At 40.1% G+C, this 25,136-nt stretch overlaps 2 protein-coding genes across 6 annotated transcripts in view; one reads left to right on the top strand and one right to left on the bottom strand.

Moving 5' to 3' along the window:
* Positions 1 to 54: 54 nt before the first annotated feature.
* Positions 55 to 5,538, bottom strand: LOC116396242 (heterogeneous nuclear ribonucleoprotein C-like). Of its 3 annotated transcripts, none has more exons than XM_031870733.1 (3): positions 5,391 to 5,538; positions 1,901 to 2,002; positions 55 to 610 (listed from the first exon to the last, which is right to left on the bottom strand). In XM_031870733.1, the coding sequence occupies exons 2-3, from the start codon at positions 1,903 to 1,905 to the stop codon at positions 289 to 291; spliced, it is 327 nt and encodes a 108-aa protein (XP_031726593.1). In that variant the 5' UTR covers positions 1,906 to 2,002; positions 5,391 to 5,538; the 3' UTR covers positions 55 to 288. The 3 variants fall into 3 exon arrangements, with proteins under 3 accessions (XP_031726593.1, XP_031726592.1, XP_031726591.1); XM_031870732.1 differs by lacking the exon at positions 5,391 to 5,538 and adding an exon at positions 3,824 to 3,955; XM_031870731.1 differs by lacking the exon at positions 5,391 to 5,538 and having other exon boundaries at positions 1,901 to 3,955.
* Positions 5,539 to 9,112: 3,574 nt separating this feature from the next.
* Positions 9,113 to 25,136, top strand: part of glis1a (GLIS family zinc finger 1a) — a 35,854-nt gene continuing 19,830 nt past the window's right edge. The window contains exons 1-2 of one of the 3 annotated variants that reach the window (XM_031870665.1): positions 9,113 to 9,192; positions 22,921 to 24,038. In XM_031870665.1, coding sequence (XP_031726525.1) covers positions 23,142 to 24,038 — 897 coding nt within the window. In that variant the 5' untranslated portion in view covers positions 9,113 to 9,192; positions 22,921 to 23,141. Of the gene's footprint in view, positions 9,193 to 21,298; positions 24,039 to 25,136 lie in introns of those variants that run through there. The other 2 variants (XM_031870667.1, XM_031870666.1) reach the window with 2 other exon arrangements.

Here is a 25,136-nt window from a genome sequence, read left to right as displayed (position 1 = left end):
GAACTCGTAGTGACGGCGTGTAAAATGTGTTTTTATGTTGTCCATAGCTTTGGCACCAAGGAGTCACACGGTAAAGCCTTTTCAAATTCTACAAGTATGTTTTTCTCTCTTTGCTTTTTTACTTGTGCGAGATACTCGTTAGTATTACCTCATTATGCCTGAATGTTTACTCACCTCAATCAGGAAATATAACCCTTACTATTAAACATATGCAACCTGTGACAAAGCACCGTAAATAATAGTGCTTTGTTTCACAGGGTCACAAGTTCTCACGGTTGGGAACCAGTCCTACCAGCTTAAGACAAGTACAGTCATGAAAAATATCTTAAAAACTAAATCCTTACCGAGTACTTGCCCGACAATCATCCTCCCGTCCTCCCCGTTGACGGCAGTTCGGGCGTTTCTCTCGTTGGCGAACTGAACGAAGGCGAAGCCCTTGTGGACAGAGCAGCCCACGATCTTGCCGTATTTGGAGAAGATGGCCTCCACATCCGCCTTGGTGACCAGCAGGGTGTTGAGGTTGCCGATGAAGACCCGCGAGTTGAGGGAGCGTTGGTCGTTCTTGTTGGTGATGTTGCTGGCCATCAGGCTGGAGGTGGTGGGTGAACGACTAAGCAGGAAGACACACACAAGCCCCAGATTTAGTGGCAGAATGAGTAACATTCCCCCCCTCTGGACCATTGTTTTTGCTGGGTGACGACCATGAAATAGGACAACAGCGTACACGATCAGCAGGCTTTCCTGGGAAATCAAAACCTTTAAAAATAAAAATAAAAATAGTGCCAACAACAAAAGGAGAAAACTGCACGACCAACGTGATTGGTTGATGACAGATGTGTCTAAACCCGTCCTTAATGTGATGCCTTGAAATCACTCTTTGCATTAAATGTAGTTAATTAATATTAATCTCTTATTCAATGATAAACAGTGTCCCAAACAATCTAAAAATAACCTGAGACATAGAAAATCCATGTCTCATATGAGTGTAAGACACAGGACCTGGTTTTGACACTATGACAGAACTTATTGCAGGATTTGGAGCTTTTGAAAATTAGGTTTTCAGCGTCACGTACCAGCGAGTCTAATTCTCTTAAACTGTGAAGTAGGCCTGATGGGTTCAGGGTCTTTTTTATTATTCATTAACTAAAAATATTGTCAAGTCTATTCGTGCTTTTATACAGGACTACATTATGGTTGATGGTGAAGCAGGCAGAAACAAGTTTCATTTCACTCGGCAGAAGCAGTTATTTTAGCATTTAGCTGTAATGCCCCGTTTAGACCACTAGAGGGCGCCTGTTCAGCTACACCACGATATAATGTGATCTCTGTGTCTTTCCCACAGAACAAAAAGATCTCAGTGGGTCCCTGGAAATATTAGGATCGCCAAATAAATTTGAATAACTTCTAGTTTTATTTAACATTTATGTCTACAGTAACATGTGAGCCACATGGATGTTCATTTTGTTCTGATAAATGAAGCCTTTTTCTAACATTACATTTGTTTATCTGACGAGAAAACAAAAAGAAAAGAGTGAGATATCCAGTTAACTCTGCCTAAATGCATTTATTTGGTCTTATTTTTTAAGTATTTAACACCTGTCTGTTTTAGATAACATACATAAAAAGGATATACGTAAATTGCTATGAAAGGGCTGTAAATATGATTACAGCGATTTAATTTTAGGTTTATTGTGATTTGGTTTGTCATGTATAGAAATTGGGTACCCAGACACATTTTGGGGAACCGCTTTCTAAAAGACTAAAGGGAGGATGCCAGTCCTCAGTGAAGCCCAGAGCGAATTTAAAAACAGCAAACGTGTAAAACAGTAGTGGCATCAACAATAACCCCCCCCCCCCCCCCCCCCCCCGGCTCACAGGGAGTCTAACATTCATCACTCACTCCATAGCGTCTGTGTGCAGGGCTGCTGTCGTCTGATGTTTGACACTGTGGGCTGGGATCAGTTTGGGCTGGCGTCGACCTTTCGCCCCTCACGATTTTATACTGAGGCGACAGAAAACACACCTCAGTCAAGCCGAGCAGGGTTATCTTGCACCAAGTCTTACCTGGCTGGAGTGTATACAGGAGTTAAGCGACAAGAAAAACAGTAACACGGCTCTTAAGAAAATCCCATTACAATTGGCCACTTTGGGACTCAAACCTGACCCCAATGCTTGTTTAAGTGCAATCTAATTATTAAACATAAGCAGCTAGAAGTGAGACAATACTGTACACATCCACGTTTAAGACAAACAAATCTAAACCCGACTAAACCATTACAATCATATCACCAACTGGAGAGAAAGGTAGACCCTAGCTGGTCTACACGTGCTAGTTTGTGTTGCTTTTATGAAACAGATGGAGGAGTTTGTACTTTATGAGGGTGATGCCCTTTTAGAGTTACGTTAGCAGAGGAACAACTTGCGTAAATATACTTTAAAATATATCACAGCTGTCAAATTTAACAATAAACTGTGGTGACTTGTGGTACGACAATAAGCAACCTCATTAACTTTAATAGTTTTGCCAATTTATATAGTCTAAACATGGGTCGCCCCATTTATGTCGTACTCCTTAAACATTGAGGAATTATACCAGTTTCATTATATTTAACAGGTATTATTGATTTCTAAAATATGTGCAAGCCTAAATTTAAACTAGATGGAGAATATGACACGGTAAATATAAGTACCATCTTTAACACAATATCAATACTCGAAATGAGTTTCAACATTTAAATTTTTAGAAACTGGGACATGGAAAGTAGAAGATATTCAGACAGACTTTAAAGGAAAATGCAGATCAGTAATGTGATAGATGCATCATCACTTAATGCATGATCTTATAGGAGCACCATGTGTTTGGGGTTTATGCGTAAGTTCCAGTTAATGTAAACACTATTTAATGTATTGGCTTCTGTCTCTAATGTAAAGACTACACGGGGCTTATATGTGTGTACCTGCGGCCTAGGAGTAAATGTGAAGGCGTTGATAAACAAACAGCCATAATACTCATTCAGATCAATAAACGTTTAATTAATAAAATGTGTATTTGTAACGTTATGTCAAACAACACTGGGGCCACAGACAGTTCAAAAAACACTTCCACCAAGGAAGTACAAAAACACGGAAAAAAAAAAATCTACTCCACAAAAAAAGGAAAAGCAAAATCTGGAGATCATCAAAAAGTAGCTAAAAACACCCACAACGCCGACAGCGCCCCCATCAGGCTGGAGTGTGAAACACGGGCCTTGTGTTAGCATTGGGAGCTCAAACACGGCTAGCTAACGTTAGCCAAAACCACAAACAGCAAAGCATCACAAAAAAATACAGCGCAATCAAGATCAGTCATCTCGTTTGCAAAAAAACAAAACCTGCAGAGTTCTTGATAAATGCGTAGTCAATAATCTGTAATCAATCAGGGTGAAGCTGAGACTATAAAAACAACAATGGACGCTCTGACGCGGCTAGCTTAGCTGGTGGGCTGGGTGCAAAGCGTGCCAAAAACAATTCAGTCTTCACAATAAAACGCTACAAAAACAAAGCTACACAAACTTGCAAAAATAGACGAGAATGTAGCTAAGATGCATCCAACCCGTCGTGTTTCAAAACGATAAAAAAAAGAGCACAACCAGCGCTTGTGTTTTCAAAAAGGAGGATGAGCGTCTCAGAGTTAGCTACGCTAAGCTAGCCAGCTAGCACATTACGTTCTGTCCACTTGCAAAATGGAAAAAAAAAAAGCATCGTCGAGAAAAATCCAAAAAGAAAAGGAAAAAAGGAAGGAAAAACTAAAAAAAAAAAAAATGTCTGGGGACAAAATACTCACCACGACCGTTACGAGTAAAATGTCTTGCTTTCGGTAAAATCGGTCGAACGTGTTACTTTAGGTCGTCCTTTTAATGTTACCCCCCTTTGAGCGGCGAGCTAGCTTTCTTCTAACCACCGAGCTAGCTTACGTCACCGGCAATGTCGCAGGACTGAACAGGGGTAGCTGGTTTTGTGTCACAGAGCAGTCCGGAAGGGTGGTAGCGGTAGCTAAGCTTTCGCTACAACACGCAGGGCTTTATGCTACCTAACTGCGCTTTCCAAACCGGTGTGACCCGGTCTTTAAAACGTACTCACCCTGGTGTCTTGGAAAATCAGTCCCTCCCGGCTAAATCTTATTCGTCTTGATTGTTTTTAAATGAGCTTTTAACTTTGTTTTATTGGGGTTTTTATTGAACAATTGTAATTTATGCTCAAAACGCTTCTTATGTCATGGTTTTAGTTGTCTTGGCATGAATAAAAATCAATACTAAATGATGATGCGAATGATTACGAGCATTATGGCACCTGTATCTCTCTAATAATAACAATAATAATAATAATAATAATAACTTTATTTATATAGCACCTTTAAAAACAGAGTTTACAAAGTGCTTTGACAGACAAAGCAGCAAAAGCAAGGCAATAAGACATTTAGGACCTTTAAATAACGTGTGCCACATTATAATGCAATTATTTTAAAGAGATTCATCCCAATATTCCAAACTGTTTTTGTGATTGTTGTGGAGAACTCATGCATAAGTGATCTTTGTAAAATAACCTTATCTGACTATAGTAATAGTCACATTCGTAGCTATGATTATGACTAATTTCTCCACCACCTAAATAACCTGTATCTTTGCTGAAAGCCTTTTAATACAGGCTTGACTCCAGAATATGAAGGATAATAAACTATGGATTACAAAAAAGAAAGAAAAAAACCTGTTGACATGAAATAATTGGGTTAAATCAGTGGGGTAACAGTGGTAAATTGGTCAATCTTTTTGTCCAATTCATGCTTAAAAGTGTTATCTCTTTATATCCTCAATTTATTTGTAAGATTTAAATATTGTACTTTTGAAAACAAAGAACATAAAGCAACAGATCACTGACGTATTACCACAAACAATCAGGAGGTGGCGCTGCTTCTATAAAAATAAATGAATGGGGACACTGGAGATATTTAGATAAACTCCACATTTACCAAACAATAACTGAACATTCATAATTCATCAAGTCGCCATGAGCTACAAGAAAACATTAAAGTCAGAATAAAGGATTATGACCCACCTAGATTATACTCATAGTGATTATTCTTGTATTTCCTAAGTGAAGTGTAATTTTGGTTTGACTACAGTATGTGGGACAGCAAATGACCTGAATGTACTGTCTCAGGTTCCTCATCTAAAGATAGATAAGAAGTTTCATATTGGAGTTTAGCAAGACGTTTCACACTCATGCTACACCCACACTGGTGTTTTAAGGTAGGACAATTTACACTTTCATCATAATCTCACTTAATCCTATTCATAGCTGTGTCAAATTTCAACCTGAGCAGGCGTCTAATCAGCCAGAACAATTGAACATACCTGTGTGGGAGTGCCAGTGTTGTTAAATGAGTGGTCGTCTTATCTCACACAAACCTCTCTTTGTTTTTGATTTGTCAAAAAGAATCTCAAAGCACATAGCCAACGTAAAACATTTAGCAAACTTTGCAACATTAGTCTAATAAATGCAGCAGAGAAACTACTCCAACACACACATAAAGAAATAATGAGTAAATAAACAACAGCTGTGCCAGCAGGTGGTCAAAGAGAGTCAGGTGATCAACACAGTCCGGAAACTCGCTGAGGACATCTAGTGTACAGGTATTGTACAACACACCTTTTTCACTCCACACCATTTTGCTATACTGTAAAGACCTTTTTAAACGTGACAGCATAAACATTCAAAATGCTCCTTTTGTATTTCCTGTTGCGATGTTTACTAATGCAGTAGGAGACAGGAAATAAACTTGGAAGAAAGCTGTTGCATTAGCAACAGAATGCCAATAAAAATGTCTGCAAGGAATGAAATGGTGCGTTAAGTGTCCCAACAGGCCAGCATCCATAACACCAGCCAGGACACTGGAACCTTACAGCACATCTTACTGTAATACAGTCGGTATTTATGTTTTATTACACCTGTGCTGTTCTTGGTATGACAGTTGTCTCCAACCTTTTTAGGCTTGTGACAATTAAAGTGAAGCAATATCCGCTCTTGACCCCTCATCACAATGTGAATGTCTTTGAGTTGTGAGCATTTCATCAAATAGAGAAAGTTAGACTATTCAGAGGTATTTAAAGGCCCTTTCTTTTCTCATTTCACAGCTTGTTAATCACATTGTGACCGCTCAGATTTACCCTTAGTTTAGCAGCCACGGTATTATGATGAAGTCAAATGTATGCAAATTTATATATTGGAGAAACATTTTCTTTAAATTAAAAACACTGGATGAATCCCATGGAAAATATGGGGCTCAGAATCGCCTGATTTGTATCATCACCATGTCATTTCCAGTTAAATGTTTAGAGTTGATTAAATTAGATTTCGCTTTAATTAACTTCTGTTCATAATGATATGATGGATGATCTCACCGTACCAATGCCTTTTTTATCGTTTTCAGATGCCACAGCATGAAAGCACAGGTGTAAATGATGAATGAAGGCTGCATTTCATTTAGCTGCTCCAGTTTTAGGTCCTGGTGTTGTATATGTTGGCTCACTGTCACACTGTCACACTTTCATGGTTTACTGGGACACTTGAATAGAACGGAGCCTTTGTTAATGTTATTAGCAACACCTGTGGTTTTTCCTTAAAAGTCTAAATGTCTACTGGGAGAAAATGTCTAGAATATGTCTGAAAGAGTTTATTGCACCTGAGGAGGAAGAGAGTCAGAAAGAGAAAAGGATGTCAAGCAAAAGAGACCAAAACAGCTGTTTTCTGTATCTAGTTAGGAGATACAATAGCCCAACTTTTTGTGGAGAATGTGTTCTTTTGTGAATTGTTTTCTCCCATCTGGTTCTGTTTTTTGAGCGGCGTCCCAGAGGACTTGTTTACAGCTCTGTGCATCATCTCGGGAATCAGAAATACAGCTCTGACTTGCAGTTTCACCGTGTAATAAGATACACAGATAAAAGGTTTCCGTGCCTCATTTGTGTATTTATGTCAATCTTTGCAGTGCGAGGAAGGGCCAGATGTTTGACAGGGTGTCACGCAGTGCGTCCAAGTTCTGAAGTGATTGGTACAAATGTGGGAGGGACAGGGAGTTTGCTTCACCTTGGGAATTTGACGAGGGTAATATTTAGCATTCATTTTTTACCACAGTGTACATTATGCAGAGCTGACAGAGATTCCACAGGAAAGTCAGCAAGCCAAATAACGAGAACATGGTCAGTACAAGGCACCACAAACATACTGTGTACACAATTATAGGGATACCACTGGAAATAATGATTACAATACATTATATTATTGGTTTGGCAGATGCATTTGTCTAAAGCGACATTCAATCTTTTTGCATGCATTTTGAGAAATTTGAGGTTCAGTGTCTTGCTCAATATCATAATCATCCAGACGACACACAAATGTACCTTTCTCTGTTACCGAACGACTCCAGGCCCATACATTCTCTCTGCAAGGGAATTAAACAACAAATAATTAAGTGCCTGGACTCTCTGCAGCAAAATGTAAACAAAACTAAGATAATAATTGTCTTTTTCACAGACGAAGGGAGGCTGAAAGTTTGCGCTCTGAAATTCAAAAGCAAGTCAAAAAACAGCCTCATTCAAGTACAAAGTGTGCATTTTACAATTTTAGAAACATAGCGAGAATCAGAGGATTCTTTTCCAGGCAGAAACTTATCGATATGATCCTTTCCAGCCGGTTAGAAATACTATAACAGCATAAAACAGGTCCCATCAGTTCTCAGGTTTCTTTCAGTTTGTCAGAGAATAGAGCCTGCTTGTCTCTCAATGGACTGGGAAATACATCTTTGACTGTCTTTCACCAAATTAACCATTTCGGCCTCTCAGGTCATCAGGTAAAGAGCTGCCAAATGTTCCCAGTTTGCAAACTAAATAAACTTCCAGAAGACATCAGACTTACAAAAGCTTTTACCACCTTTAGATTAAGGTTAAACACGTCTGTGTTCTGTGCTGCTTTTGACTGAACCGTAAACACACATCATGCTACATTATGAGCGCTGTTTATTTCAACACATGCAGATAAAAGGGAAATGACTGTGCATTAAAAAGGTATCGGATCACTGTAGATCATCCATAATGGGTTTCTATAAGCATGTTTGTAGGAAGTTATCGTTCAGTGAGGACCTTAATAATAGTTTTGGGGATTACTTAATACTTGCCAGGTTGTGATACTTCTGTCTAAAGGGTGACTTTTTTAAATTAAGACATCACATTTGCATAAAGGTTGTAAGTTACTAATAATAGGTGATAAACAATTAAATTTGCAGTTATAAATGTTATTAAGAGTCAAGAGTGCAAAATGCTAATAAGCCAGCAGCAAAAGTTAGCCAGTCATCTGTGTTATTAAATGTTCACAAGTAATGAAAGGTTTAATAATTCTAATCTGTGATTGTGAATAAAGAATTGTTAATAAACAGATTTTGATCCAAATGCGCTGCATTCCAGAAGGTCAGAGGTCAAACAGTTTGAGGAACCAAAGGAGATAACAAGACAAAGCAAGTGTGACACAAAAGGAGGATAAATATCAGCCAAGATCTAGCAACCCAGAAATTGTTCTTAGTTTACAGTGGTGGAAAGTAAGTCTACTTTTTTTCTGAAATGTAAGCACAAGATCTGAGTGTTAATGGCTTATAACTGATATATACAGCAAAGTAAATATTATTACATTATTATTAGCCATTATTAAATGGTTGACAAATTATTAAAGTCAACAAAAGGGTATAACGTTATACCCTACTAGGCTATAACCCCTTGTTATTAAAAATCTTATTGGAAATTTGTACCAAGAATTTTATCGGAATATTATTAGAAAATATCACAGCAAAGCCACGAATGATAATGTTAAAAAGTAGGGATGATGTCACCATGGAGTTATGTATTTATGTAGTTTGGTAATTTAATTACTCCAGAAACTTTCAGTAAGTGAATCAAATTAGCTGCATCACATCCTCTGTTTATTAAGACTTAAAAAAAAGAGTGCCTGTGCGTGCGTGCGTGTGCGCGCGCAGCAAAGCAGATGCAGGCATGTCCTGTGAGCTCGCGGTGCAGAGAGCGCTGCTGTGACAGTGGGAAGCACAATCCGCGTGCAGCCAGCGCGAGGCAAAGACCAACTAACAAGCTGTGAACTACATCTGGACGCAAAACGGTAAGAACAGCCCACAATGAAGACGTTACCTCATGATCTATGTTGTGTTTTAACAGTTTGTAGCGAACGTTTTAATGCAGATTCTGTGTTTTTACTAGTCAGTTAGATCACTTCAAAATCTGCCTTTTCTCTTCTGACAATGATCATGATGCAAAACCACGAGAAGTATTAAGAAGTAGACATCACTGTAAATGTTGGCAGCTGTCTGTAAACACTCACTCCAGCTGACACATGAACCATTGTTTGGTGGATTTGCAACAGCTTTACAACTACTAACATGTCAAGAAGTTATGATAAATGAAGAAAAACTTTGCTAAATAGAAGAAAACTGTTCCACGCTGTTGTTTAGAAATGTTTCTATCAGGTCTAATTGTACCTCTGTGGGTTACACAATAACTTGTTTTGATTGTGCAACAAGGATTTGAAGAAGGCATTTAATAGATATGCTATACAAGTGAACTCTTACCCAAATGTGATATTTCTTCCCTCTTTTTACTTATGGGACTCTTCCTTTCCGCTCCTCTGCAGTGCACTGATTTATGTAATGTTACTGGAATGAAAAATGCTGCGCAGGGGGTGGAAATCTGGTTTTCTGGAAGCCAAACAGATGAGGAGGCTTGTTTTAATCATTAGTCTCATGGTATCACTGACATGGAGCTTGTGCTGGGGACTCATGGTTTATGCTCAGGCCTCTGCCAGCGCTCCCATAGCACAAAGGTGTGTGCAGCACTGAGTCACAGATAATTACATCATTTACCTCATTTCATCTTATATATGTGGCAATTACAGGGGTGATAAACAAGATTTGTACTCTTCCGCAAAGCTCAAACTGGCGTTAAAATGCCTTTGGGGGGTTGATCAGGTTGTTGATCAATACCCAGAGATTATTTCACCAGATGCTCAGATTGTTTGTTCAAGTGCTTCTATGGAGCATGGTGCTATATGAGCGAGAGACAAGAGCGAGCCAAGATTAGTTTCAGCCCCAAAAATATTTGTTTGCCCTGGCAGTGTGTATATGTTTGGCTTCATTTCACACCAGGGAGAGAAAATAACAAAAGCATTTTTAAATTTGAGTGGATGCTGACTTTTCAAAATGTAAACAACGGTTTCGAAATGTTTAATCAGATTACAAGTGAAAGTATGAACGCCGAAACAGAATCCACTCATTCTGCAAGAGAGTTGTGAGGTTATACATTACTTATCATCAGACTCAGGCTGGTTGAGCGGCAGGGGCGAAAATAAAAGGGCACCAGCTGTATGTATTGGAGCACCAGCGTGTAGAAAGTTTTCCAGCATGCAGAGCAGCCCTTATGGCACTGCATTGCATCTTCTAATGGTAAGGCCACCCCAGAGGGCACAGCATCACATTCTCTCTAATGGGAGGGCACCTTTAGGGCACTTTATCATATTGTATCTGCTGAAAAGACACCTCACAGGGCACTTTATCATGTTTTCTCTACTGGAAAGGCACCATTTAAAGCACTTTGTCATGTCTTCTCCACTGGAAGGGCATCCTAGGGGGCACTTCGACACAATACATTTGAGAAAAACATCTAAATATTAAAACAAAGGTGTTTTTATACGTTTGAAAGGAGCCAATCTGCATAATGAGTCATTTTACTTTTGATACTTTAAGTATGTTTTGCTGATAATACGTCTTTACTGAAGTAACATTTTGAATTTAGGACTTTTGTTTGTTGTTGAATATTTTTAGCGTATCTCTACTTCTACTGAGGTAAAGGATCTGAAGAAGATACAAATGTATAATATGCAATGTTTAAAGGTGTTGGTAAAAAAAACAAAAAAAACACAAATGACAGTAAATTAAAAACACAACATGAAGAAGAAACAAATTAAGCTCTGGGGGAAAAGTTGGAGTTACTGGATCTCTTTTGACTATGTAATCTTGTTACACCCTCTTCTTACTACTTGCATAAAACCAGCTGATGAAAACACCTGTTGAGACACAATTTCCTTTGTTTACTTTTAGTAAATTTGATTAAGATTTGAGCAATATTTGGATGGACACAACGTATTACTGCAATTCCCTCTGGAGGCCAATAGAGGTCATTTTAAGTCACAGCGTTGTTACTAATACCACTTTAATACTTGTGTTTACAAAGATGACCTAATGTATTTAATTAAGGGTTCAAAGTCCCCGAGTGACTCCGATCATATGGGATTTATTAGCGCAAGGCAAGAAACAAATTAGCTTTCGCTTACATAAATATTTGTTACCATGAAAAAGCCTGGAGTCTGAATTTGTCACATCCGATCTCGTGCTAGTGTGGACTGCTGTTTTATGACAGCGCTGCCTGTGTTCATGGTGATGAAATGGTTCGTCACTTGTTTTTCTCAGCTGCCCGGTCCCTGCATACCTTTCAGGGACATTAACAGTGATTGCCCTACAAGCAGAGCTCATTGTGGTTTGGTTCAGAAATATTATTCCTGGCTGAGAGGTGCGTGCTCTTTTGCAACACCCAAGGGTGACACAGCTGGGTAATGCGACCCGCTGCAAGTATCAGAGGTAACTGTTTCAACATTGTTTCTGGTGTGTATTAACTGCAGTCCAATGTCTTTTTAATTTGGTAAATTATTTCAAGTCCCAGAACTTTTCTTCTTAGCACAGTCCAGTGAATTAATGGGATTATAAAGGGTTACAGTTAATACATGGAGGTAGTTTATCTCTACATGATGATTATGAACAGATTCTTGCTTGTGGTTATTCTCACAATATTGAATAGAAAACAAATGTATTCTAGAGATGTGCGTGCATTTGTGTTTGTTTGTATCTGGTCTCTTTGGTTTAGATGTGATTACGTATGTAGCTGCAGGGAAAGCCTTCTTGGTTGAATGATTTGTTGGACAGTGGTGTGTTCAGATCCTTTAATCAAAGTAGCAATACCAAATATAAAATGATTACTTTACAAGTTAAAACCCTGCATTTAAAAGCAGCCGTTAAGTAATCGTAGCAAAATAGTGTGAAATGCAAACATACAAGTTACATTGTCACTTTAACTTCAAATCAACATGTAAAAACAACCATTACATAAATACATTTTCAGAAAAAAGGACAATATTTTTGTATGTGGGTATGCAGTATAATAATATACGTCCTATGTATAGCATAATAGGCTAGAGGATATTTTGGGCAAGTGGGGAAAAGCCCCCCTGCTGGCAGCAGAAAAGTGTGGTTTTAGTGGTACTGAATTAATGCATGACATAAAAATCCTCGGTTACTGCCGTTATTTGTCATTAGGCTGTTCTGATATAACGGTGTTTTAGCTTGGCTCTAGTGACCGGTCATAGCCACACAACAGTGCCCAGAGTGTGGGAAAACAAAAATGCGCATGCCCAAAACGTGATCTTCTGTTGGCCCCGCTGCAATTTTAATATGCAGATATGAAGCAACAGTAGTGTTTATTTGTGTTTCTGGCTACCTGTCCATTATTAAATCTCTTTTTAGCTCTACGTTTGAAAATGCATCTAGTGTCTTTACCAGCTATAGTCGCCAACTGTGTCTGTCTGCTGTTTGGTGCTGGGCAGGTACAGACAGGTAGTGGGTTTATCAGAGCTCTTGTGTTGTTGCTGAAAACATGCTGCTGCCTACTGCTGCTGAAAACTGGGTTGATGATGAGAGCGGTGAGAGTGAACCAAAACAGTAAAGTTGTGAGCTGCACATTTGTAAATCTGATTGAATATAGACCAAACCCTTCAGCAGAATTGGTGATAATTCCACATGACACATGTGAATTAAATTTGAACATAACCTCTATACTAAGACAGTTTGACAACCTCTGATGACCTGATGAAGTAGCTTGTATTGTTTTTTGTTCTCGAAAAGTTTACAGTTTGGAGATGAAGACACACTGTTTTTATAAAAGATAACACAATGAAGCTAATTAGTTTATTTCCCACAGGGTCTTCAGTGGGAGGTCAGAGTTTCAGCAGCATAACAGCAAGAGAGCAGAGAGTTTCATTAATCATCAGTGCAGCAGCAGCAAACTATATCACAGCAAACATATTGGTAATTAAACTCAACAACCAGGAGGAATAGTCTTATAAAATGAGAACATCATTATGTTAAACTAAAAGTGTATGTCTTACACACCATGTAGCAACATAATGCACTGTCTTTGCATGAATTAGTGTTTGGCTGTGTGCATTTAAGAGAGAACCACATAGAGGGATTTGTTGCAATAAAGTTTAAATATTATTACTGGGAGCCACCGAAAACTAACATATAAGGATAACAAATAGAGCAGTTAAATTAAAGAGATCTGTCAAGATTAACGACGCCTCGCAGAATCGACGCAGCAGACGTACACATAGCTTTCCTCGTTTCATCCGCTCCCAGAGGAAATACGAATTTACATTTCAAAGTTTTAGTACCAAAAAAAAAACAAATCAAAGCAGTCTTTCAAAAGATTCAGAGGCCCAGCTGGAAGCACAGGGAGAAATGTTAAACAGGAACAAAAATGTGAGACCGAAAAGTGTTGGTCAGAGTGCCATTGTTTTGGCAGGAATACATGTGGTAAAGTTGCGATCCTTACCTGGAACATGTGTATGTTCACAGTAATAATTCATCTTTTAGTAATTTAGTTTAATTTAAAAGCATTTTTTTTTCTTACCACATACTCTCAGCTCCATTCCTTCCCCTCTATTCCCAAATGTACTTGCAATATGACTCCAAAACCTTTACTCTCCTTTGTTTGAAAGCTATTGTTATATGCTAGCAGTGGTCTGGCACAAAATCAGGGCCTCGTATGCAGCCTCAGAAGGCCCCCCCCCCCCTTATTAATACGTCAATTGTCCCGCCTGTACAATCAGTAGTATTTGTAACACCATTTGATAACGTTTTTTTTCTCAACATACTGTACTTATGTAGACACAGTCTTTTAGGTCTTCATAACACTGAAGCTGTCGGAAGAGCTTGGCTGAATAGCTTCAGAAAACTCCTCTCAGTGTGACCTGCTAATGATCTTCAGTAACATGAGCAGATCGTGATAGAAGACCTGCAGCGGATTCTCTCCCTGTGGCTGTTTCCTTAAACTGAAGACAGTGCTGCTCCATTTATCAGCAGGCCAACTATGATAATATTAGCTAGTTAGCCGTGTTGCATGCCGATATTTCACCACTCAAGAAACACTGCTGGTAACTTTATCTTTGTCTTACCTTTCAGAGCGATGAGGGGCTGTGAAAAATATTGTTTTCGATACATAAAATATTAAATTATTTATTCAGCCAACAGCAATTTATCATGCTAATAATGTAAAACTTTAATTCCAGTCTTTTAGGTACTTGGCTCCACTGATCCCCTCACTACTACTCTCCTGTTGGCTAGTTGTTTAAAATGAATTCTCCCATGACATCATATGGAGGAGTGCAGCATGAAGAGCTGGAAAGTATTGCTTGATAGCCCTGCCTGATACATTGGCAAAAATACATGTTTCACTAAACGTAGCTAAAAAAAAAACGGTTTCACAGACCAAATACCACCCAAAATGTGTTTTGAAAGACACGTTGGAGTCAGTTAGTACCCACCACACCACACCAGACCCAGTCCATCGCAGAAGAGTTTTAACAGACGTCTTGTGATGTTGCTCCTATTTCAAGGCGCTGGCAGGCCGGGGAGTCCAAGTCTAGTCCATAGGCTTTGCTGCTGCTGGCCCTGCTGTATCTGGTTCAAGGGCTCTGCTCACACCATCTTGTGGTTTGGACCGAACCACTGTCATTTCACAGGAATTTCCTGCCATCTGCGCTCAGTCCCAAGTTTCTCACAGATCCACACCTGCTTGTAAATGTTTAGGTCTGCCAGGAGGAGAGCACGGAGGGATAGGTGAGCACTGATGGAGGCAGAGGGAGAGATCCACGCCCGCATTCTGGCTCGAGTTTAGAAACAGTGGAACTGAAACTTACTTGTTCGGATTTTAGTTGAAGACAGAAATTTTGCTGATGCTGAGGCAGGAAGATGAGAGACCCTATGGTACACCAATCTAAGAAAATAACTGAAACATGTAAGTTATTTCCTGCACTTTCATGGTTATATTAGCGACATACAAAGTTAGTTTTCAGATCCTTTGCATGAGTAGAAGTAGCAATAATACAACAATGTGAAAATGCTCGTCTGTACGTCTTACATAAAAGAAAAGTTTGATATTTTGTAAAATTGATTTATTTGCTTTCTTGCTAAGAATTAGATGACAGCATTGACACCACTCATGTCTGGAAACGGAGAGAAACAACTATCCTGACTTTGTCCTAAAGGTAACAAAATCCACCTACTGTCACCGATAGCCTCGGCCTGTTATGTGTTATGCACATAACTTGATTCTGACAGACTGTAGCTGTGATTATAACTATATATAGCCATTGGATGAAGGAGCTTTGGCCGTTGCAGTCGCTGTGATTACGGCTGTAGTCATGGCTGTGCTTGGGTTGTTATGATTATGACACAATAGTTTACAATGTGTGTCACACTACTACACGCATGGTTTGTGTGCAGTGAACTGACAAGGATGTGCAGGCTGTATTGAAGCTACTGTGTTCCTGAGCTCCCGTGGTGTATTTGAGGCACATCTGTCATATCTGGTAAAAGCAATGTGTGGCTTTCTTGTCTGATTTTATAGGAGCAGTAAAGCACAATCACAATACAGCTACTGGCCATATCTGTGCCACCATAGATACAACCACAACTGCAGCCACAGTCCAGGAGTAATGACCAATAAATGCATGATGTAGAGTGTTGCATCATCTGTCTTTTCCTCTGCAGAGCGTTTCCCTAAACTGGTCCTCTGTTATAACTGGACTGGACCGACACACTAACGGTTCATTTCAGAGGAATTGAAAAATTCCAGCCATCAGCCTCGTTGGGCTCCGTAGTACTTAAATACTTAACGGAAAAATAAAACAATAACAGCGCTGATTATGCGGAAAATGGTTCCTGTTTTATTATTATTATGAAAAATATCATTGGGTTATTATTTGTGATGCATTACTGTGTATGCAGTTGTTGGTCACGGTGAAGTCAGTCTTAACCACTTTATATACTTTTTTTTATAGCTTTCATTCATTAATAGCAATGCATCATATTTTATAAGATCGTCATATGTTTTTTATGGAAAATGTCAATCATGAACACATCCAAAAACTATAGCTGTCAAAAAAATTAAGAATAAGATGTACAATATTTCCCTCTGAAACTAGTTCATAGGAAAAGGAAAATGCATTTCTGTGAAAATTGAAGACAGAACATCCAGTACAAATAAACAATGAAAAAAAAAAAACTCTGCTGTTACCTCGGAGAGATTTCACATTTCTAAAAGCACTGTTTGGAGAATTCACTGTCTCACCATAGAAAAGCCCCAGGAGGGTCATTGTGTCTAAAGTTAACAATTCAAGCCTCTTGCTAAGACGACATGCATGAATTGTGATCCAATAACACGTTCTTATTTTGTGCAACATGAGACTGTGTTATTCACCTGCTCCCACTGAGTTTACTTTGACCCAAACTGCCTCTCCAAATCAGGGAAGTGCCAAAGATTTTTCTCTGGCTACAAAAACGAAGTAGCCTGCAGTATTATGGAAATAGGAGTGTGAACACACAATGATACAAATGAGCACATTTATCAAAATAACGGAACTATTTTTTTTACCAGCGAAGACGCTGTGAGAATTTTAACAGTCTTTGGCTCAGTGTGGCCACATTGACCACGTGCATGACTTGATGTCAAACCGTGTCGCAGGCAGCTCATAGGATGAATATAGGTGTGCATGTAAAGAAAAGTAAAAGTAAAAATGCTCATTCTCCCTTTGTTTTCATGAGTGTGTGATGATTACATTCAAATTAATTGGATTTGGTGGAAAAAATTCCTTGTCAAAAAGTGTGGTGTGACCAGACCATAGAATTAGAGATAGGAGAGCGGATAGGAGACTGTGTCGTTCTCCTATCAGCAGGTCGTCCTTCAATCAGAGGATCGGCGGTTCGATCCCCAGCTCCGCTAGTCGCATGTCGATGTGTCCCTGGGGCGAGACACTTAACCCCAAATTGCTCCCGTAGCCCCTGTGTATGACTGGGTGTGAATGGGTGAATGACATGTAGTGTTAAAGTGCTTTGAGTGGTTGTAGGACTACAAAATCGCTGTACAAGTACCATTTACCATATTCCCATTCAAATTACCAGTGCATGATGTGATCGTGTAACTGTTGTAGCCGGCTAACTTCCAAACATACCTCGGTAAAAACCAACTGCTCACTCATTCCTTTGCCTCCAGCTGCAGTATCAATATAACCAGGCATGGAAGAGTAATCCCCTCCTCTGATAGGGTCTTGTGGTGGTTTTACATTCCTTCATTTTGAAGCTGTGTTTCCACAGTCATCAGTGGTTTTGTCACCTGGACAAAATGTAGACATGACGTAGCGGCGTTGGCATCGGCATTGAATTTTGTCACGGTATATTGCTGCAGCTTCTGATCACTCACTTGGACGTTGCAGGGATTTTCTTGTGCTTTCTGGAAAAATGGTCATCAGCACCTTTTTCTGTAGACTTGGCTGCAGGAATGAGACTGGAACACCGAGCCGTCATGTTCAGAAAGGAGGAGGCAACTTGCAGCCATGTGTCACTTCTCAGTGACGTTAGTGTCTCGAGACTCCTGGCACACCTGGACATGACCTTACTGTCCACAGCTGTTTGAGCCCCTGCTCGAGGTTAACATGAAGTAAATGGTCTTTGAAGCTTTCTTGTTCATCTGTACCATTAACTATAAGTCATTACAATCACTGTTAATATTCATAGCACTTGTCATCTCCAAATAGATTTCCTTTAGTTTCAGATACATGACCTTCCACGTATAGCCTCTTAGAAACAGTTTTATTTTACAGTTTTTGACTACAGTAGTTATGTTGATCTTATTAATGTGTCATTTCTTGGTATGCCACTGACAACAGCTTGAAAGACTACATTCTTGAGTCAGTTCCCAGCATAATTTGCATGAATCACTTTGTACTCGGTTCAGTTGTTTTGGGAGGAAGAAAAGGTGTCGTTCACCTCCAATCTAACAGTCTGCGTCTTTGTGCAGCTCTTGCAGCTTTCAGTGTCAGGTCAGCAGCTTCAGGTTGGGCCTCTTCCCTCAGTATAAATGAATGTTTCAGGAGGCTCCACCTCATGATCCTCTTGCTTAGGTTGCTCAGCTGAAGCTGGTTGACAGCTCGTATTGCTGGGGAATTTTTTACGGTGGCCAAAGACGTAACAAAAACAGAACACTTTGCCGAGATGTCATGCATATTACATATGAAGTACAGTCTGTTTTTAGAGGGACAAACTCCTCTGCATATCCTATAATAGTCAGACCTAAATTGCCCCCACCCCCCCTAGTTTGAACAGAAAATCCAGTTGTTCATCCCACAACGGGCAGGATTGTGCTCCCAACTCAGCTATGTGTTTGATCTGAATAGATGACTTTTATATATGTTTTGCACTACTTCCTTGACTGTGAAGCTTTCCTTTTGAGTCGTGTAACATAAGTAAGATGTGTGTGTTTGCTCTGTGTCTTCTGATGGAGATAAGGTGCACTAGGTGGGGATCAAAATGTGCAGGGATTTCGTACCAGTTGATGTAAAAAAAGATGTTCCTGTAGTGGTGGATGAGTGAGAACACCAGCATAACTATTAGAGCCATTTAATGCGAGTTACTGTCGTGTGAGGAGATGTAGAAAAGCATTGCATTTTACAGCCTGACATTTATTATGTGATTAATACTGTCCGGGACACAGCTACAGGTCCAACACCGACACTATGACTAATGTGTGTCGATGCTTGTATTTAGTTTTTATTGTAGTGTTTTCTACAAAAAAAAACTACTTGTTTAATTTCCACCTGCACAGTGTTTTCCTGTAGAAAACTGTAGTCTTTCTTTAAGTTTCCAAGGTGTGAATGTGTGTAAGTGTAAGAATGTGAAGCAGGCGGCTGTGCTCCCTCAATTTTCTCTGAATAAATAAAGGAAAATGACCAGAAAGTAGAGTCAATTTCGATTTATTAGCACACTCATAGCCCACAAAATTGGTTTCACAGGATTAACCTGTTTTCAAAATGAACGCCTTGAGGCACAAATTATCTGGAGAAGTGTAAACTCTCCCCCTCCGGCCAACTTTCTCTGCTACTGGGATGCCGATCGCTCATGTCGTTTATAAAAACACAAGCGGCAGTTGTGAAACTAGTTACGTAATTCACAGGTTTTCTTTAATGGTCAGCCAGCCACATTTATGAGAGTTTGTTCTCTTGCAAACATATTGTCCTATCCTGAAATATACTGCACCTGTGGGTATTTCTACCTACAGAAAATGTATGCTCTTTTAAAACCAGCAACTAAGATTTACAACACTTATTTTCCCTCTCAAACACATAAAATCTCATATGATTTACATAGAAATGTGGAAACACATCATGCTCATTCCATATGGCTCTGTGATCCTGTTATTAGTGATATGATAGTAACTCCCTGCTTTAAAAGAAATGACCAAACTAACTGTACATGCACTCATGCATACATACAAATTCATGTCTGATTACTGTATGTACATTAAAGACTGATGGGTGACGAATGGATTGCAGCAGTGGATAGCACCATGAATTACACATCGCTTGCAACCGCTAACTGCCCTGTCTCAAGCTCCAATTCACAAAAGATGTTTTCTGCTGATGATATTACAGCGCAAACACGGCAGTTTTGCAGCTGAGTGCAATTTGCGCTTTTGGTGATGAAAAGTTTTCAGACTGCGAGCTACCGAGGTGCAGAGGCATTGTTTGTTTGTTTTTTGGCCATTTGGGGGCAGCGAAACAAGCTAACATATTTGTTACTACGAGCGACATCTTTCACACTATGCGTATTCATTTCATCCATTGCTATTATCAAAATATTGATTGGTACAGTTTTAAAAGCTGGTGGTAGCAGGAGTGACCAGCTGTTCTGTGGTCAGACTGACAATAATTTTCCACTATATCCATAAAAAGTTCTCTTGTGAACTGGCAAAGATTTGGTCTTAGTTAGGAGAAGTTATAAAACAATAATCAACGAATAAAAATAGCTGGTTTTCCCTGATACGTTCATATGCATCTGATGAACTGATATTTCTCTGCTTTGCACAAAGAATGAGATACTGCATAATGTGCATAAGACAAAGCGCCAGATTCTTAAATTCATAGCAACAGACACATTTGCAGCTTTTGATGAGGACCCCGTGTTAACAAGTCTGTAACTGCAAATCCACTCCGATGCCTCTGTGACACCATTAAAGATTATTTAGGATGGATTAGGAAACTGGATTCTGTTTCCTCTGTGTATTCACATCTCTCACTTCAATAAGGATCTTTGTCCCATGTTTCGCTGAAACCAAAAAGCACAAAAAAAAGTTTGTAATTCCAGAACCAAAGTGCTTATTGTTGAGACAAGTACACATTTGCTTGTCCTAAAATGCCACAGCTGTGTTTAGCTAACCTCAGCAAGTGAGTCTTTAAAAGACACCACATGAGATGAGCCTGCTATTTTATATAGTTTGCTGGCTCGCTGAGGCTTTGTGGGACACTTTTCTTAGTTTTACTGTCTGACTCGTCTTTCTGGATTAGCACCAAAGTGTACAGACAATGCTAAAATAAAATCCCCTTTTTGCTATATTTGCTGCTGGATTTCACTCTGTTAGAGTCGATGTTTACATGTGTCCTGGTTTGATGCTAAAAAAAGTTCTAGTAAGAGATTACTTATCAGATGTATTGTTGTGAAACTAGTGGTTTTATTGCATCTGAAATCTCACGGTTTGCCCACAAAACTCTAATATTGGTTTTAGCTCTCAAAGCCAACAGGTACTAGGTTGCAATTATCATGCTTCAAATATACCCAACCTTCTGCTGCACAAGACTCATTAATCCTGTTTAACTTGTTGACACATCGAAACCTCTCTAATTAAGATTCAACCACAGTTCCCTGGCTGCTCTGCTACACGACTCTGGTGTGGGTGTGTGTGTGTGTGTGGGGGGGGGGGGGGGGGGGGATTACGGGAAGAGTCATAAAACTGTGAACCAGATGATACCAGGAAACTTTGGGCATGAACCTACACTTAGTGACTCCTTCGTCAGCTAATATAACTACAGAAGTGAACTTACTCATCATCTTAGCTGTGTCGGTTTCTGGCTCGTAAAATAACGATCCCATTGAATCTTTCCGATGACTAATTGCACGTGGCGGGGATCCTGTTGAAAATGATGATCTTCAATATCTGGCAGAAGGCAGAAAACAGTGGAAATCAAGTCTTTTTTAATAAACACTCAAGGACTCTTGCACAGTAGAGCTACTGTATGTGTGACAGGGGTGGGGGAGCTTCTGTTTGACCTGCTATTTTCCAGCTTCCCTGTCCTGCAGGACTATAGCTAGCACCGAGATGTGGTCCATTACTCGTCTTCTGTTAACAAGCATCTGGACCAGGTTCCAGGCAATCAGCTGCCACACAACGACTGGCTGTTTGCTGCGAGGGTGGCCTTAATGCCCGCTGTAATGAATCAGGCCCGACTGTTACAGCAGCTCAAAGGAAACCAAATATACACTCGCTGCAGCGTCGCACTCGGAGCTGTTTGATTGAAGCCTGCTGACAAGAAGGTCGGACACGCTGTTTGTTTTGGTTTTACTTCATCTGGGACCGTCTCTGCTGGTCACCTTGGTCCATTTGTTGTTAATGACTGAACGCAGAGGTGCCAATGGCTGGAAATGAGGGAATAACTTTCAGTGTGACACATTTTGGGTCTTGGGTTTCAACCCTTAGAATGGCATGGAAATAGTCACGGCAGCTGAGTCACAGCTTTACGGCATCGCAATAAAAAAAGAAAATCCTCAGTGAGTGGTGGAATGTATAATGTACATTTATTCAAGTCCTGTACTTAAAGGGGTATTTTAAACATCACACTGTTTACAGGCTAGTGGGGAGTACTACTGGATATGTAAAAAAAAGTTGTACAAAGCCTTTTGTTGCTCCAGAGGCTGGAAGAAATACTTGGATCCTTTACTTAGTAAAAAAAAGCAATACCAGCTTCTTAAATGTGAACATTTGAGGAAAACAGTGATTGACATTTTTCACCATTGTATGTGACAAAACAACTAATTGTCCGATTAATCGTCAGTATAAACAATCAGTAGTTGCAGCCCTACTGTTGGTGGAGGTGATTTTAAGTATTTTATTTACTGTTGGGTATAGTTGAATACATCTTGTGTATGAAACATATGATGAATTTAAAAAACACGATGCACTTGTTTCTTGTTTCGTCATGTTTTCCCACGTGGTTTCATTTTAATAACTGTTTGTATTTTACCTCCCCAGAAAAGCAAAGATAATAAAAAAGTCCAAAAGATGAATACAGAATTGTGTATGAGAACTTTGTTTTTTCTCCTCAGTTTATCTTGATACCTATAGGTTGGGAACCACTGGACTGAACTCCACCTTGAATAGCTACAACAGCCACAGGAGCCATTTTTAAGTACACTTTGTTGATAATACTTAGGAGCTTTCACTTCAGAGGGATTTTGACCGCAGGACTGTAAATGGTAAATGTACTTAAGTAAAGGATCTAGTTACTTCTTCACCCGCTGGTTCTCAAAGCTGTAATGTGACGTGTTTCAGAAAGTGTTTTGTATCTGATTGTTTGTCTTTTTAAGATGACTCATCTGGGTTTGGTTTGTGTCTCCCACAGTGCAGCTCGACAGATGACGACTGACCACGCAGCAGTTTGGAACAAATGACAGGAGATTACACATGCTGAATGAGACAATGCCATGAACCTAATCTGATTACATTTGAGAACTGAAAAACGCTGTCGATGGCTTTACCTCCAATGGATTCCTAAAGTTTCAGCATCACTGATTCTACTGAAAGGATCTCTTGGTGGAAGTCAACGAGAGGAGGGGGGCCAAGATGTGGCCCCCTGACCTCGGGCCTCCAGACGTCCAGCTGACTCTTCCTGGTTTTGGAAGTGTGTTTGAGGATGCCGAGGACCCTCAGGCGCCGCTGTCTTCTGGTGGCTTCTGTCAGCCCTCGATACACTCAGGCGGTCTGGGCGTGTGCTGTCTTCCAAGGACTTCCCTGTCCTCGCTGGGATGTGATCTCACCTCCCTGCTCAGCTGTAAGACAGCTGGATCTCACTTAGAAAAGACTGTGGAGGACTTTGCCATCACAGCGCATACAGATCCTAAAAGCAACACTCAGAGGTTCAGTTGTTACCCACAGCCCTCCCTCCCTTTATCCTATATGCTCACCAGCTGTGCCACATCTCCTCCTTTCGGCTCCCCACCTTCCTCTCTTTCCTCTTCCGCCTCCTCGTCGTCTTTATTTTTTGCATCTCCCTTGCCTCTGTCTGATGCACCTGGCGGCAACAAAACTCCTCATCTTCAAATAAAGATGCAGGAAGAGTATCACTCGATAAAACAGGAGCCTGCGGATGATTTCTCGCCTTGTAAGAGGGAACCGTTTCAAGTGAACAACCAGCAGGTGGAGCTGTTCCATGCTGGCCAGCCCATCCAAGGTCAGGACGGCACCCCACATCATTTCCCGAGTTTCAATGGCCCCGTAGGCCAGGACCCCAACGTGGACCAGCAGGACCAGCCATGTCACTGGATCGACTGCAGTGCCACTTACAGCAGTCAGGAGGAGCTGGTGAGGCACATCGAGAAGGTGCACATCGACCAGCGCAAAGGGGAAGAGTTCTCCTGTTTCTGGGCCGGCTGCGTGCGGCGCCACAAACCCTTCAACGCCCGCTACAAGCTGCTCATCCACATGAGGGTCCACTCTGGAGAGAAACCTAATAAATGCATGGTGAGTCAGTCTGTTCGATCACGATAAACAGATTTTCATTATATTTTATGAGAAGACAAACATAACGTTCTAATTTGAATCACATAAAAACAAGTCATGCTTGTTCAGTGCTAGGACAGCTTTCCACTGCTGCCCATTGAACAGCTTCAATAGGCATGCGGTGACTTAAAAGAAAAAGAATCCCATTCATATATTTCCAACACAGTCAAAATGTCATGTTTGTGTGAGAAAGAAACATTAAATATTTAGCAATTATGTTCAGCAGTCAGATACCAATACCTCCATCAGGAGACCCTCAATGCAACGTTACTCACAATATCTAATGAATTGTGAGAGGTGCAACTCAACCCGTTTTCAATGACTTGAAAGCTTCCCTGACCACGAGATGCTGTAGAGCCAATACACACCAACACACATGCAAATTGCAAGCATAGGAGTGGCATCACACGCATTTCTGAAATGGACTGCATTGAGCTGTAAAAGGTCTCAATCCAACAACAGAACATAAATTATGTTTTCAAAACAGTAAAAGTATAAATATACTATATATATAAAAGTCACACACACATTTTGAATAAAATAAGTTTCATGTCATTGCAAAGAATGAGAACTCTACAAGGATTTCATTTGAGGTATTCAGCAAAATGCAGGATATGTAAGTTTGTAAATGACAAACTGAGAGCTGAAAGAAACTAGATAATATTTGGTTTTAGTCCTTGACACATGCTTGGGAACACATTCCAGGTGATGACCAATGTGAGCTCCTCTTACATCTTAAAATCTATTTACAAATCCCAGACTTTTTTCGATTGTCCATAACCCATTCATTGAGTTCATCCCTGATATATCCAAAAATGTAGGAAATCCAACTGGCAACGTCTGCAGCTTAGCGCCGCCAACGCTGCTGCAACCATTTTCAGTCGGTCAAAACAAATCTCATCCTGTCCGACTTTATGTTGCCTTCAGATGGGCCGTTTAGAGGTTTAAGTGGGTTTGGGAGGCATTAACCTGCTTACGGTGCGTCTCGACTCTCAGACTGTGCTGCCGTTGATCAAGAGTCTGTTAGACGGAGAGATGATCAAACGGTTTCCTCCCCTC

This window comes from Anarrhichthys ocellatus, unplaced genomic scaffold (assembly GCF_004355925.1).
Source record: "Anarrhichthys ocellatus isolate YVR2014 unplaced genomic scaffold, GSC_Weel_1.0 scaffold54, whole genome shotgun sequence".
Taxonomy (NCBI): domain Eukaryota; kingdom Metazoa; phylum Chordata; class Actinopteri; order Perciformes; family Anarhichadidae; genus Anarrhichthys; species Anarrhichthys ocellatus.
Note: the sequence above shows the minus strand (reverse complement) of the source record. Positions and strands in the feature narration are given on the sequence as shown.